Genomic DNA, 16,595 nt, shown 5'->3' with positions numbered 1-16,595 from the left:
CTGCACAGTTACTTAAAACGATTGTCTCATTTCATCTTTGTAATATCTTCTGAAGGCCATTCCTCTAGATTAGAGGGAAGCAACTGTATCAAAAGCCTGGTATGCCTTTGTTATTCACTGGGGATTGTTTTAATACAAGTATGCCCCTTATTTGGAGCAGGTGATTTGGGAATCTGTTAGCTCACCCCACGTAGAAGTGAAACAAGTATTTTCTGGCCAACCTAAGATGAAATGAAAATCCATCTCCTAAAACACATCTTTGCCTGTTTGTATTATTCCAACCTTTACAACAGTGTTTCTGATAAAATATGTATGATAAATCGTTATTGTATCCTGTTTGCCTAAGCTAAAATTAATGAGAATACATATTTTCTAATTTTGTGTAGTGCATGTGGTGATAGCTACCCCTGGAAGAATCCTGGATCTTATCAAGAAAGGAGTAGCAAAAGTTGATCATGTCCAGATGATAGTGTTGGATGAGGTAATGTCTCTTTATTTGGAAAGTATTATTTTGTGCTTTGTTTAGAACTGTCAGTGAATGAAGCAAAAGCTCTTTGTGTTTGTGAACCTTTAATAAATGTATGACTCTTGTCAATTCAAACTAATTTGCTTATAAAACCCATTTAACTTTTTTTTTTTTTTTTTTTTTAACATTTATTTATTTTTGAGACAGAGAGAGACAGCATGAACGGGGGAGGGGCAGAGAGAGAGGGAGACACAGAATCGGAAGCAGGCTCCAGGCTCTGAGCCATCAGCCCAGAGCCCGACGCGGGGCTCGAACTCACGGAGCGCGAGATCGTGACCCAAGCTGAAGTCGGACGCTTAACCGACTGAGCCACCCAGGCGCTCCTTCTTTTTTTTTTTTTTTTTTCCATTTAACTTTTTAAAGGCAATAGGTGATAGGTATTTATAGGAAAAGTTCAGCCTTGGGTCTTTTTCTTAGGGATGCCAGATAGTTTGTAAGTTTTGTTTTTATTTTTCAAGAAAAGTAATTGTTGAATACCTTAAAGCCAAATTCATTCTAAGTCTCTTTCCAATCAGTAATATGTCTTAAAAGACATGTAATGTCCCTCATCCCTCGTTTAGTATGTCTTCTTTTTTTCTTTCTTTCTTTCTTTCTTTCTTTCTTTCTTTCTTTCTTTCTTTCTTTCTTTTTTTTTTTTTTTAAGTTTATCTATTTTGAGAAAGAGCAAGTGAGAGTCCCAAGCAGGCTCCGTGCAGGGCTCAATCTCACGAACCGTGAGATCAGTCAAGATGCTTAACTGACTGAACTACCCAGATGCCCCTAGTATGTCCTTTGTACTGTTTGGTTTTTCATCTCCAGTATATGTGTTATCTCACCAGGTTGTAAGTGCCTTTTAAGAACTTACTCTGGCTCTGCATTTGTGGGATCTGGCAGTGTTTTTGTATATAAAGTCTATGGGTGTTAATGTTTTTGAAATAAAGTTGCTTTCCTATTTGATTTGTGTCTTAGATAACTAGATCAGGTTATTGTAGTCTATCAGACAGGTTTTTTTATCTTTGAGTAAGGAGAGAGAATGTTTATTAATGACTATTGGCTAGCAATAAGTACTGAACATGTTTCTTCATTTACTTTTTACGCCAACCCTGTAAGGTAGGTATCCTATAAAGTAGTTAACAGTAAGTGAAATTTCTAATTTTAAAGTTGTGGACTGAAGTATTGGGTGTAAATAACCTGCCAACGTAGCTAAAAAGTCAGAGAGACTAGATTTCAACTCAGGTAATTTGACTCTGCAGATTGTACTCTCAGCCATGTACTGTCTCTCATGGAAATCCCATTAAAATTCTGTTATGGGGGACGCTTAGGTGGCTCAGCATCTGACTTCTGATTTTGGCTTAAGTCATGACCTCACAGACAGCCCCAAGTGGGGCTCTGCACTGAGCACGGAGCCCGCTTGGGATTCTCTTGCTGCCCCTCCCACGCATGCACATTTTTCTCTCTCACTGTCTCTCAAACTAAATTAAAATTCTGTTCTAGGATTTTTTTTGCCTATCTAGAATATGGTATTATAGATTATCCGCCTTCTGAATCCCTGGGACTGTGTCTTGGTGCCATCGGACTGGATGATGTTACAGAACTTACTGTTTTACAACCAGGAGTATTACATGAATGCTCTTGGATGATGCCTTACTAACCAAAGACCTTAAACACTAATTGTTTTTGAAATTGTCTTTTCTTTGTACTGCAGGCAGATAAGTTGCTGTCACAGGATTTTGTGCAGATAATGGAGGATATTATTCTCACGCTACCTAAAAACAGACAGATTTTATTATACTCTGCTACTTTTCCTCTTAGTGTACAGAAGTTCATGGTGAGTATAAATCTACATGGAAGCAGTGCCATTCTGTTGCCCACAAGTATACCTTTATTCATAATTACATCCTGTAATCAGTCTCTACGTTATGCTGATTGTTTCAAGTTGTTGGCTTTTTCGTCAGCTGATCAGTTAAGATTTGTTGTGCATAAATTAACTTATTTTTTTAGTTGTAATAGTAATTTGATGAAATTATTCACTTAGCGTTTGGTGTCAGGCTGACATATAATCATTGATACTGGATAAATTGATTATAGTGTGATCCTATATACAAAGCACAAAATAGAAACTTAGCTACATATCTGAATGTTAGATCTTCCATTATATGGTGACTTGTTTCCATCATAGGTTATGTATACTTTGAAGAGAAGAGATCTGCATCCCTTTAAAGCGATAGTTTTATCAGAAAATTGTAGGATATATTTTGAGTTCAGAAATACACTCTGCTTTCATTGAATTATATGACTCTTCTTTTTTTCAGAATTCCCATTTGCAGAAACCCTATGAGATTAACCTGATGGAGGAACTAACTTTGAAGGGAGTAACCCAGTACTATGCCTATGTAACTGAGCGCCAAAAAGTACACTGCCTCAACACACTTTTCTCCAGGGTAAGTAATGGGCTTCAGCTACTGAATATTATAACCCCAATTAAACAGTTGTGTCCGTTTTTCCTACCATTTTCAGTGTAAAAAACAGTCCACAGCTTTTTCTTAAAAGGTAGCTTGGGTTGTTGATCTGAAGGTACGTTTAATTAAATCCTAAAATAATTTGACCTTGATTTTATAGTTGCTCTTCATTATCTGCATATTCTGTATTTGCAAATTTGGCTGCTCCCCAAAATTTATTTGTAACTTGTGATCAATACGCACGTGCTACTGAAGTCATTTGTGGATACTAGTAGTACAATGGAAAATAACAGCAGTTGTGCATAATCCCAACTGAGATTGACCAAGGTGACACACTGCCTTCTTATTTCAGCTCTCATACTTGTCTTTCTTGTAGTCTGTGCCACATTAATGCCACATTTTTTGCATTTTAATGCTTTGTTTTGGTTTTTGTTTATTTCATGGTTTTATTTAGTTATTTATTTTTTAACATTTATTTATTTTTGAGACAGAGGGAGACAGAGCATGAACGGGGGAGGGTCAGAGAGAGAGGGAGACACAGAATCTGAAACAGGCTCCAGGCTCTGAGCTGTCAGCACAGAGCCCGACGCGGGGCCTGAACTCACAAACCGCGAGATCATGACCTGAGCCGAAGTCGACGCTTAACCGACTGAGCCACCCAGGCGCCCCTATTTCACGGTTTTAAATGGCTCCTAAGCTTAGTGCTCTCCGTCTCCCCTAAGCACAAGAAGACTGATGTGCCTTGCAGAGAAAATGTGTATTGGATAAACTCTTTACAGCCAGGCAGGAGTTACACTGTTGGCCATGAGTAAATAAGGGGTCTTTGAATAGCAACACACATAAGATTATCTGTTGATGGATTGGTGAAAAAGATGTGACTAGAGGCTCACAGGAACCTAATCCTTTATCTCTCCTGGGAGCAGTGGTTTTGTATTCACGTGTTCAGTATTTTTTGTTTTTTTCACATATCCAGTGTTTGTGGCAACTTTATAGAACATAATTACTGCATATAATGAGAATTGAATGTGTTTTAGTCTTGATGATTTTTACAATTTTGCATCTCTCTTGTGTCATGAGATTCTAAGTCTTAGACCGTATTTTTAACATCTATCGGTCACTATTTTCAAGATTTGGCAAAGTAAGATGAAGGTTTTTGTTTTTCTTTCTCGTATCTTTTTTTTTTTTCCCTTTAGCTTCAGATAAACCAGTCGATCATTTTCTGTAACTCCTCTCAGCGAGTTGAATTGCTAGCCAAGAAGATTTCTCAACTGGGTTATTCTTGCTTCTATATCCATGCTAAAATGAGGCAGGTGAGTATAAAACTAGAACTTGTGTGCGGATTTTAAAAATCTTTTTCTAAGTATTTCTTGGATTCTGTTTTTTGTTTTAATGCTCCTCCATATGTCCTAAACATAAGAATGAATTATTCCTTAGTAAGCAAGGGACCTTTCACTGTGACCTCCGTGGTTCAGTTTTCTGGCTATAAAACATGGTATACACACTCTTCCCTCACAAGGTTGTTAGGAAGATGGAGATAGTTTATAAATGAGTTTATAAATGAGTAACTATTGTAAACTATTGAGCATGATACAAATAGGAGATTTTACTCCCTTTCCCAGGTAATGCAGATTTGCACTGTTTAATACAGTAACCACTAGTCACATGTGGCAATTAAAGGAGTTAAAATTAAAGTTTAAAATTTAGTTCCTCTGTCACACTAACCACATTTTAAGTGCCATGTTACATGTGACTAGCAACTACAGTTTTAGAAAGTACAGATATAGAACACTTCCATCATTGCAGAAGGTTCTATTGGATAACACTGCTCTAGATTTTTAATTTATGTACCTCAGCCCTTATGTTTTTCTTCACTGTTTGCCTTAAGGGCACAATCTCTAAATTTTAGAACTAAATCAAGGGTTTAAAGAAACGCAGAACTATAAAAATAAGATTTTTGTGTGTGTGCTAATTAAACATTGTGAAATTTTGTGAAAGAAAGCAGTTCCTGTAGACTAACAGATTAAGAGCTTAAGTTAATCAGCACACATACGGTTTTCAAAGCAGCTTGAAAATGGATCAGATATCATCATGTGGACCCTAATATTAGAAATTGTCACAGGAAATGAATGTATTAAGGTGTAGAGAATATTTCCAACTGGAAGAATGTTGCTTTGAATGAAAGGAAAGATGAGTTTGCCAGATGATAGATTTATTTCACTTTTTTTAGAGTCATTATGTATGTGTTTTCATTTTTGTATTTTAATTGAAAAGTAAATTTTTGTTTTTGCATACAGGTAACTCAAAAGACAAGTAGTAGATGTTTAGATCAAGCCAAACTTCTGTCATTTTCTGTTTGAAACATTGAAAAAATAGATAACACAAAAACATGGTGAAAATTGTTGCTTAAAACCCAGCAAAAAAAGATAAAAAATACCCTTAAGAGTTAAGATAAATGGTACATGAAGATACGTATTAAAATATGTTTTAGTTGCTCATTAATTCCCGTGGGAAACTAATGTATGGTTAACTTTTTTATCTTTTGTTTTTAACTTATGGGTTTTGAATTGGCTCCTCTCTCATTTGTGTAAATTTCGGGTATACTAAACTGTTTGGATAGGAGAAATTAATGATGGGAAAATTAGGGCTATGTGTATGAGATTTAAACAAACTAAGTGCATTACTTTGTTCCTAGGAACATCGAAATCGTGTATTTCATGATTTCCGAAATGGCTTATGCCGCAATCTTGTTTGCACTGGTAAGTATTTCCGTATTTATCCCTTGGTTTTCTCTTTAGTTCTGCTCTGCTTTCTCTATCCATATCTTCCATCAGAGTCTGTGACAGAGTTCAGCTCACCCTAATACTATTTCTGGAATTTCTGAAGTTGAAATGAGCTTAATTCCTGAAACTAGTTTCCATATCTGAAACTGCAGAACACTTGTTGGCGCTCATACCTCATCTCTGTCTTTTAAACAGCTGTGGAATTTGTGTGTTTTCTGAATAACCTTAGCATACAGGAATGAGATGTATGTAGTACACGCAAAATAAATTAACATTAAGAAACTATGTTTTGGAAATTATTTACTGTGGTCTCTTAATTTTTTTGCCAGAAACAGACTAGTCTGTATTTTGGTGTGTATTTAGTGTACTGAACTTTAACTCGGGAGCCAGGTGGACATTCAGAACAGACAATGAGTATCCTTCCATCTCTACACTGGAAGTACAATCTTAGTATTGGTATGAGATTAATCATCTAAACTAGGCTTCTGGGTAGAGAAGAATCTGGATTTAAAAAAAAATTTGTTTTTAGTGTTTAATTTTGAGAGAGAGAGACAGCAGGGGAGGGGCAGACAGAGAGGGAGACACAGAATCTGGAGCAGGCTCCAGGCTCCGAGCTATCAGCACAGAACCTGATGTGGAGCCTGAACCCACAAATCAGGCGGCCCAAGGATTTTTTTCTGTAATTGAGGTACACATACACAGAGAAATACAGTAATTGTAAGGATATCATTCAGTGACTTTTTTTACATATAAAAAAACTTTTTTAATGTTTATTTATTTTAGAGACAGAGCACAAGTGAGGGAGGGGCAGAGAGAGCCAGAGACAGAATCGGAAGCAGGCTGCAGGCTCTGAGCTGTCAGCACAGAGCCCGATGTGGGGCTCGAACCCAAGAACCACGAAATCACGATCTGAGCCGCAGTCAGACACTCAACCGACTGAGCCATCCAGGCACCCCTCAGTGACTTTTTGCATATGTATACACCCATACAACTATCATCCAGATCAAAATGTAGAGTAGTTCACAATTTGAATTTGTTAAAATGCTGCTCTAGAAATAAACTCCAAATTTTTACTAACGGAATATTGAATTTGCTAATCTACAAGAACCAAAAAAAGACTATCAGGTATCCTTGGTGCTTCCAGTTTACCTTTTTCTGTCTTCTAGCTAACAATACAACTGTGAATTAATACATGTATGTTTACTTTATCAGCAGTTCTAACCTTTATATTGAAATAAATGGAAAGGATATTAGACTTCTAGAATTTTTATTTTTGTTTAAAAAATTTTTTTAATGTTGGTTTGTTTTTGAGAGAGAGAAAGAGAGCGTGAGCAGGGGAGGGGCAGAGAGAGAGCCTGACACAAAATTGAAGCATAGACTTTTAGAATTTTAAGATTAGGGTTCAAGTCCTACCCTTTTTAACCTGTAATCATACGACCTTGAACAAGTCATGCTTTTCTTTTATGCCTTTTTTTAAATCTGTAAAATGAGAATGCTTTAAACCAATTCTGAACAAATATGTGTTTTATTTATTCAAAAATAGTTTTTGATATTCAACCAATATTCTGCCAGGTATTTAGTTAGTTGGTGCTGGAAAAATATTACTCCTCAGTTTTATGTATATTTTACCATAATTAAAAATTTTCAGATATATACACACATACTCCCTGCCCTTGGGGAACCTATAATGTAGAAAAGGAACTAGTTCATTGATGAAATGTTGAGAGTTGTTAAGCAAATTCAGCATGTGCAGACAGAAAACAGAAGAGTGTTTAATGTCATTAAATGAGTACTGAATGACGTATGTGTACAAAGTGTATAAATACATGCGAAGTATCACTCTTTATTTCAAGGACCAATGGTTTAATCAGAGATAATTTTAACAACCTTGAGAGTCTAAAGCAGGCCCTGCAACCTTTTTCTTTAAAGTGCCAGATAGTAGGTATTTTAGACCTCGTATACCATAAGGTCTCTGAAACAAGTTACTCAGCTCTGCCATTCTAGCTTAAAAACACCCTTAAACAGCACATAAACACACAGGCATGGTCCTGTGGCAGTAAAACTTTATTTTTTTTATTTTATTTTATTTTTTTTTAATTTATTTTTGAGACAGAGACAGAGCATGAATGGGGGAGGGGCAGAGAGAGAGGGAGACACAGAATCGGAAGCAGGCTCCAGGCCATCAGCCCAGAGCCCGACCAGTAAAACTTTATTAAAACAGCCTTCGGGTTGGGTCTACAAGGGGGTAAAGGTAATTTGCAAATGTGAGGTGTGTGTAGGAAAAAAGTCCTAAATTTTCACAGGAAAGGAAATTAATTAGCTGTGGTGATCTGAGAAGAGCTGGAATTTTAACTGGCTTCGTAAACTGTGTAAGTTTTAGACTTGAATAAGGAGTTTTCGGTTAGGGGACTGGTATAAAACATGATCCATAGAGGGCTTCAAGAACATGCATTTAAGGAAAGATAAGTGGATGAATTTCATGGAGGGGGTTTGAGGACACGTGTTAGAGAAGTATATGAGGATCAACACGTGTAGGGTGGAGGACCTTGTATGTCAATCTTGCATTTTATCCAGAGGCAAATTAATGAGTTACAAATTCAAAGCGGTGTTTTGGAAACAGTAGTCACCATTGTGGATTATTTTGGAGTGTGGAACTGATGGAAGCCCTAAAACCTAGTTATTAGTCTATTGTAATTGTTGCTACTTGTAGTTTTCATAGCCTAAATTAGCGTAGTAATTGGGGAACTAGAAAAGAGAAGGTGTGGCCTTGGCGCTAACCTCAGACTTGTAAATCACTTAGAATGAGATGAATGAATTCTAAAAGTGTAAGGAATTACTCGTAGTGGCTTATCTCTCCTTTTCACAGTATTCTTGGTTAATCTATTTTGATCTTGGATTGAATACTAAAAATTACTGGTTACTCCTGAGACTCATTTATAATGAGTTTGTAGCTTAACAGTCATTCTGATCTCTTCCTGCATTTGCAGTTACCTTACACCGTTTCAAAAAAAATTTATGGGACTTAGGAAAAGGTAACTTGGCTAGCAGAAAATTATTTATGATAATGTGCAGTAAAGATAATGCTAGTAATTTGCAAGTACATTTAAAATACCTAATGAATTAAAACTTAGGTTGCACTAGAAAGACATCTTAAAGAGTATTGTGGTACCAAGAAACATGCTTAAATTGAAAGATATAATGGAGATTCTCTCTTTCTTTTTTAAGATTTGTTTACCCGAGGTATTGATATACAAGCTGTGAATGTGGTAATAAACTTTGACTTCCCAAAGCTGGCAGAGACCTATCTCCATCGTATTGGAAGATCAGGTGAGGAAAAGGAAGATGTTCTTCTTTTTTTAATGTTTATTTATTTTTGAGACAGAGAGAGACAGAGTATGAACAGGGGAGGGTCAGAGAGAGAGGGAGACACAGAATCCGAAACAGGCTCCGGGCTCCGAGCTGTCAGCACAGAGCCCAATGCAGGGCTCGAACCCACGGACCGCGAGATCGTGACCTGGGCCGAAGTCGGACGCTCAACCGACTGAGCCACCCAGGCACCCCAGGAAGATGTTCTTCATGGAAGTGTTTTGAGAAGCGTAATCACTAAATTCTGTTCTTTTGTGAAATAGAGTATACTAGCAGTGAGAACAGTGAATTAAAACTAATTTAGTTGTTTGATATTTAAAACTGATTTGTATTCTAGAGCATTTAAGAAAAGTTAAAATAACTTTATATATGCTTAAGGTGAGGGAAAATTTAAGCGCATATATATATATGTGTGTGTGTGTGTGTGTGTGTGTGTGTGTGTGTGTGTGTATAAAGCATGACAGGCATGCTTTTCTCAGGTGGTGCAAACTACTGTTGATGTTTTGTGGCAACTTTTGACATAAATGAGCATCTGTTTTGTCATTTGAAAAAGGTAAATGAGGGTACTACTTAGGGCGTGAAACAAAGTTGTAATGTGTGTATGAGACCATAAGTGGTTTCGTACACTCACAGTGGCAGTGAACAAAAACAGTCCTGTATGGTTTTGCCACTAATAGACTTGCGTGCACACATCGATTCTCATATTTAACTCATTTTTATTAAAAACTGTTTTTCTTTAGGTCGCTTTGGTCATCTTGGCTTAGCCATCAACTTGATCACATATGATGATCGCTTCAACCTGAAAAGTATTGAGGAGCAGCTGGGAACAGAAATTAAACCGATCCCAAGCAACATTGACAAGAGTCTGTATGTGGCAGAATACCATAGCGAGCCCGTAGAAGATGAGAAACCTTAACAAGCATGTGCGTACCTGACAGAACAGTAGCTAAGTGAGTGTAATGTTTAAAGAAAAGAAAGAAACCAAAATCCTCTTTCCTGGGGAAAATCTCATGTGGCGCTACATATAAAAGCAATGATAGAGTAAAACACCAGTTGGCATAAATAAATGAACTGGGACCTGTTGCTTGGGTGAAGTTGTGGTCTCATTAGAGAATCTGTAAATGCTGTTCTCGAATGCAGTCTTCCTGTATAATGTGATATATGAGGAGTACTTAAGACAAACCCATACTTCCAAAATAATGAAAGCAAAGAATCTTTTTTAGCGGTTTGAATATGAAAATATTTCTTGTCTTTCCTTTATCACTCAGTCATCTCTCTGTTGTTAGCATCACTCTTAATTTCTACTGGCCACCTTAATAAATCGGGTTAAAAATTTTTTTTTTTTTTTAAGTTTATTTTTGAGAGAGAGTGTGTGCATGTGAGCAGGGGAGGGGCAGAGAGAGAGGGAGACCCAGAATCTGAGGCAGGCTCCAGGCTGTCAGCACGGAGCCCGACATGGGGCTCGAACTCATGAACCGAGGGAGATCATGACCTGGCCCTAAGTTGGCCGCTTAACTCACTGAGCCACCCGGGCAAGGCACCTCCTTAATAAATCAGGTTAAATTACCCTACACTGCCTCATTGCCAAATGTGTAATCAGGCTGTGAGGATAATTGTCTTTTTTTTTAACTGCCCACTCTGGTTTCCTGCACCATTTCATTTCATTGTTTGATGACTATCAACTATCAGGCTCTAATACTGATGCTCAAAAGAAAGCTCAACATAAAGGAATATAGGCTATTTTGCAGGTTTTTTTTTGTAAGGAAAATCTGATTTGAGAGATGATTGTTTCCAAATTAGCAATAAACCTTTTACCTGTTATTTTTAAGTTTCTAAGATCCTCTCTTCGCTTTAGTCTTTCCCCTCCCCTCCTTAATTGGAATGTCAAACACAAAGCCCTCAGGCAAACCTAAAAGTAGGCAATGTTTGCTGGTGTATTGGTAGGCTGTTGAGTTCGTGGAAGGTTAAAAAAAAAAAAAAAAAATTCTTGATTTTATTTGTTTTGGATACCAGAACTTTCAGGCTCTCATTCTATCTCTGGGATGCCTAGCAGAAATTCCTTCATCCTAAATGGATTCTGTGGGAGGCATAGGCTCAGTAGAAGCTACTAAGAGCATTTGGGATGGAGATTGTGAAAAAGTAGGTACCCTAGTTCGTTGCTTTCACAAAAGTTAATTTTAGGTTTCTTCCTTCTTTCTTTAGGCTTTGACAAACTACAGAAGGCTCGTTTGGATCTGTGACACATCGTTTGGGGGGGATGCTCTTCTCTTTGTGGGTTTTTCATCTTCTTTTATTTTGGAACTATGAAGACTTAAAAGAGCTCAGACATTTTTTTCTTTTTTTAACTGGTGAAGAGAAAAAGCTGAAAAGAAGGAATTTACCTTTTTTGTTCCACTTGTTTGCACTGTGTGCTGACTGAACATTAGTTGCACTAACTGCTGGTTTTTAAAAAATGTTTTCTGGGGAAGGGGGACAAGGAAGGAGGAGAAAGAAGAGAAGGGGAGAAACCCTAAAAAGAGAAGAATCTTGATGAACACACAAGCTTGTCTACAATTTCAAAATTCTCCAACAGCTGACTCTTGAGTGCATTTCAACTTCTCCCTAATTACTCATCCGTTTTTTAAGCCTGAAGAGCTTATTACTTATTTGTGCGAAGTGCCTTATGCTATGAGACCATTCAGAGTATCATCTTTTAGACACAGCCCAAGGAATCAACATAGTAATTCTTTGCTTTTTTTCTTTTTTCTTTTTCCTATCTTTTAAAAATTTTTTGTCTTTTCATTTTGGTTTCAAGTTGAAGTCTCTCCCTTCCCTTTTTACCCAGTACTCAAGCCCAGGGCTGGAAGATGAAACATATTAGTAATGTTAAACACCATTTTCTTTTCGTTTATGTGGAGGAGTTGATATGCAACTGCAGTTCATCCGCACTGTAAATACATGTATTTAAAAAAAAAAAAACAATCCCAAGTAAAGATTTCTTCTGGGCTGAGTAGATTCCAACATCATCGCTCCCAAAGGAAAGAGCAGTCTATCATTGCAGGAGCCATATGACACGCCTTTGTGCTCTATAGCAGAACACTAAAGACTGGTTTACATACGCTTCCATTAGCAGTTATGGCACTTGATGTGTAGACATGTCAGAGCCTTGACCCTCTTTCCTCCGTGGCAGAGCGTGTCCCATAGAAAATTGGGTGTGTATACTTGTATAAACTTTGTAAATAAGTTTTTTTCTGGGTTCATATATATATATACATATATATATATTTTTTTTTTGGATGAAGGTTGCTGGGATTAAGGGGATTAGAGTGATTATGGGAGCAGCTAAAGATGAGAGGGGCTCAGTTTTCCGCAACACTAAATTCTAAAAAGTACTTTTGGCCTCTTGCTGTAGAGAGCAGACCTCTGTGGGGACCCTGTGTTGGAAGAGGGACCCAGAAGTCTGGGATTCACTGTTTGCTGCCACACTGTATCATCTGATACCTTTGGAGAACACCTGCGAGAGAGAGCAAGGAAACTTCGAAAACCTCCGATTCAGGATGCTAGTTTTGAGAAGCTCTCTCTGATTTTGCTTCTTCCCCCTTAAAAAAAGTTTGAGGAACTTTTCAAGCTCAGCAAAAGGGGACAAAGATTAATCTCCCTTGCAGTGTGGGGATTCAGTTGAGTGGCAGTGTCTGAGCAGTGTATGTACAAAGCATGGATTTGCATTTCAGAATACTAGCCAGTACCAGCTTTGGTAACGTTAGCAGTTCTGGAGCTTACTTTCTGTGGATCACTTCCTGTACTCTGTAAGTGTGTTGCCCTCCGCCCACCTTGATCCATAAACTTCCAGGAATGGGCAACTCCTGAGAGCTGTTAACTTTCATGCTACAGAAAGCTGCTTGCCATCCTCTTGCTTTGTGACAAGAATTATCTGTCATTTTGCATTGTAAATTGCTGGCAAATGCTTTACAGTTAATAGTGTTGCTTTAAATTGTGCCCCTCCCAACATGCTTGATGTTTGGCCTGATCTCCAGGCAAAAGGAGTGAGATGAATCAAAACCAGTGAACTTTTTTTTTTTAATGTTTTTAATTCCCTTTTAACCCAGTGTACTAGGTCAGTCAGGAGGCATCTAGGGTTTTAAAAAAAAGCAAAAAAATAATATGAAAAATACCTGATTTCCATACTGCATTTTTTTCCAGACCCTAAAATATTACAAGGTAAATCCTGCATACGCTTTCGTGCTTAACTCATCTGGGTAAAGAAATCAATTATTCAAAGTTGCTTTTTTTTTTTTTGACTCTTGCCTAGTTCTAAGCAAAACTATTTGTGACTCACCCAAAACTCCTTAGGATCAAAATCCTGCAGATGCCTCCTGATCAGACATAGCCCTAACTCCTTAAAAAACTGTAGCAAGAGCTGCACAGTACAAACCCCAAAAAGAATAAGCTCAAATATTTGGTATCCAAGCTATGTTCTTTCCAGCCAATGTTGGTTACTAAATACAAACCCTAATTAAGGAATCATTTTCTTCCAGGGAGGGGTGGGGGAGGGAATTTAGAAGGCATCAACTTTTGACCAAAAAATCTTGTCCTTGTACTGATGCAGCTCTCTCTTTCTCCCCCACCTCTGGCGAGATAAGAGGGATCATTCATTATAGAAGAAAAGCTTGTAAATGCAAATTGGTATCTCGCTAGAGAGTGTGTGGGTGACAACAAACCGCGCAGTCTCCTTTGCCATCCTCAGACTGTGCCTGGTGCCACATGCCTGTGGGTCCCTCTTAAAGCACAGACTTAACTGAAAGTATTACTGAAGTATATAGCCTCTGATGAGGAGTGGCACTTAAACTATCTGGGACACCACTATTGGACACAGTCCTGTAGAGGCAGCTGTCCAGTTTTGGTGCTTGACTCTTGAATAGGAATTGCTAAATGGAAAGATGCTCTAAAGACTAGGTCAAAGCCTAGTCTCTTTTTTCTTTTCTTTTTTTTTTTTTTTTTTTAACACCCCCCCCCCCCCCCCCCCCGGCTATTAAGGGGTATTGTTACTGGAAATTGTTTTTGTGTTCTTTTCCAATATTGGCTGTTTTAAGTAACGGCGGTATTTTTTTTCCAGTGGTTCATTTGAGTGAGACTTCCCTATTTTTAATACTTAAATTATGTCCAACTCATGGTTTTGCCTGTGGTGTAGTAGTTGTGTAATGGTTTATGGATCGTTACACACCTTGATGCCTCTGGGCCTGTTTAGTTTTTCTCTTCCCATATATTCTGATGGAGAAACTTTCTTGGCTTTCCTTTGGGAATGGAATAAACTTATTCTAAAATGATCTTCCATGGGAAGAAGTTAAGGGAGAAGGAAATCTAAATATGTCTCTTAATTATTTTCAAGTTGGTCCCAGCATCATCATATGGGCGGGCCCCAGTGGCTGGAGGGAGGGGGGAGGCAATTGGTTATCAATATTATTTTTTTCAGAATGAGATGGGAGCATCTTTCCTTTGCTGTGTGCTTTGTGTTTGATACCATCATGCTTGGGTCAGAACCAGACAATTCAGCACAAAGCCTTGAGTGTAAATTGGTTGGAATCAAAACATCTCATTCTGATCACTTTGTTTAGTTTTTTTTTTTTTTCTTTTTCTTTTCTTTTCTTTTTTTTTTTTTTTTTAATAGGGGTGGGAGGGAGGTTACTATGCCCCAAAAGGGAGGGTGTCTGCACTAAGGATTTAGAAACACTTTGGAAGCTCATAACCTCATCAGAAATGGCCTTTAGCCACACTCCTGACCTTATAGATGAGTAAAAATGAAATAATTTTGGGGGAACTAAGCCATGTTATTTTAATTTGCTACTTTTTTCAATGTTTTGTGTATGTTAAAAATTGTTACTGTGGAATCATTTTGTGACAAAACACTTTTGTCCAGCAAAATTTTGGCTTCATGGGAGCTGAAGTCAGTCAACTTTTAGGTGAACTTAAGTGGACTTTGGTGAGCTTGTATCCTACTTTATATCCTTAAGAATTGCTTTTTAAAACTCCCAAAGAAAAACCTCTGGTGTAAAAAACTCATCTTTGGGGTAAAGAGTTAAGTGTCCAAAGGTTATAACAGTTCATGAGGTTAGAGGGAGCTAGCCTGGCACCTGGACTCTGCCCCTCCACAGCTGACAGATTCCAGCAGAAGTGTGTTTAAATTCTCCAGTAGACAATACTGGGCAGGGAAAGGGAGGGGGTAGGGGCTGGGTTACTAAGATACAGGCTACTGTATTTTAACCAGTGGTTGTGTGGGAGGGGTGCCTGGAGAAAACAAAGTCACTTCCCTTTTTTGAAACAAAACTAAAACTTGAAAAAATATTTTTTTGTTCAGTAAAAATGGAATGGAATTCTAATGTCCCTAGCCACAAGGGACCAGTTCCACTGAGAAGCGAACAGTGGGGACTCAAAATTTTGAAAACATTCGGGGAAAGGGAAAATTGGCTTTTTGTTAATTGGCAAATGTTCCGGTGGGACTCTGTTTTTGTTGGGATGTGTTATGTTGTATGTACACATATATGGACCAGAGTCTCTGCTGAGTTTAGAAGGTTCAGAAAAAAATGGTTGATAAAATCTTGGTTTTTGTTAATTTATCTCAATAAAAGCCCACTGGAACTCCAAATGTGTGTGTGTGTATGTATGTATGTGTGTGTGTGTGTGTGTGTGTGTTTAGGAATGCTTGCATTTGAGAACATTTTACTAAAGTAATTCACATGATGAGGCGTTAAGACCTTCCCAGCACTACTTCTGTAAGCCCAGTTGAATAAAATCGGAGTGGGCACCCTCATTCAGCGTAGAAAATGTCCTACCACCTTCATTTCAGTTTTTCAGTTCTCGTTACCTAAACTGAACCAAGATAGTAATCATTTGGAGAGATGTTAGTCCGTGCTACATGGAAGCGAGGTATCAGATGTTTCAGTAAAGCTAAACGTACCCACGAAGTTTACTTAGGAGTGAATCTAACAGTATGAACAGAATTCGTAGGTTTAGAAGCGCACAACACTGATGAAAGAAATCAAAGACCTAAATGAGAAATTTAGATACTTACAGCTGAACACACGGCTTTGTCCCAACCTCCAAACAAAATAGGTATAACTAACAAAAAGTGTGCAAGAATTGTATGCCAAAAGCTGCAAAAATGCTGATGAAAGAAATTTGAGGTGTGCTGTGTTCATGGAATGCCATAACAATTTTGAAAAAATTGAAGGGCTTATTACCTGGTTTGAAAGCTCAGCTACAGCAAAGTTGTAAATCTTCTTTCACTACAATACAGTGTGTGTGAGGAAATGTAGGGGGACGTGACATCAACCTTCCCATCTAAAGAGCAAAGATAAAATTGTAAAAGTGCCTCCAACAGACTTGAAAGTTGAAACATTAGTTGTTCCTACCGTATCTTTCAACACCTGTGCGTTTGGTTTATGCAGAAGACAAATGGATTATAGAGATTGATAGTGGATTATGATGACTTCAACTGCTATCCCACAAGTG

General features: G+C 37.8%; 1 protein-coding gene across 4 annotated transcripts in view; it reads left to right on the top strand.

Moving 5' to 3' along the window:
• Window positions 1-15,729, top strand: part of DDX6 (DEAD-box helicase 6) — a 36,231-nt gene extending 20,502 nt beyond the window's left edge. For 3 of the 4 annotated variants that reach the window (XM_042957515.1, XM_042957514.1, XM_042957512.1), the window contains exons 7-14: window positions 387-481; window positions 2,211-2,333; window positions 2,818-2,946; window positions 4,158-4,274; window positions 5,657-5,720; window positions 8,970-9,071; window positions 9,851-10,033; window positions 11,313-15,729. In XM_042957515.1, coding sequence (XP_042813449.1) covers window positions 387-481; window positions 2,211-2,333; window positions 2,818-2,946; window positions 4,158-4,274; window positions 5,657-5,720; window positions 8,970-9,071; window positions 9,851-10,026 — 806 coding nt within the window. In that variant the 3' untranslated portion in view covers window positions 10,027-10,033; window positions 11,313-15,729. Of the gene's footprint in view, window positions 1-386; window positions 482-2,210; window positions 2,334-2,817; window positions 2,947-4,157; window positions 4,275-5,656; window positions 5,721-8,969; window positions 9,072-9,850; window positions 10,061-11,312 lie in introns of all 4 variants that reach the window. The other variant, XM_042957513.1, reaches the window with a different exon arrangement.
• The last annotated feature ends 866 nt before the right edge of the window (window positions 15,730-16,595 follow it).

The sequence above is a fragment of the Panthera tigris genome, chromosome D1 (assembly GCF_018350195.1).
Source record: "Panthera tigris isolate Pti1 chromosome D1, P.tigris_Pti1_mat1.1, whole genome shotgun sequence".
Taxonomy (NCBI): domain Eukaryota; kingdom Metazoa; phylum Chordata; class Mammalia; order Carnivora; family Felidae; genus Panthera; species Panthera tigris.
This window is presented reverse-complemented; position numbering and strand designations above follow the sequence as displayed.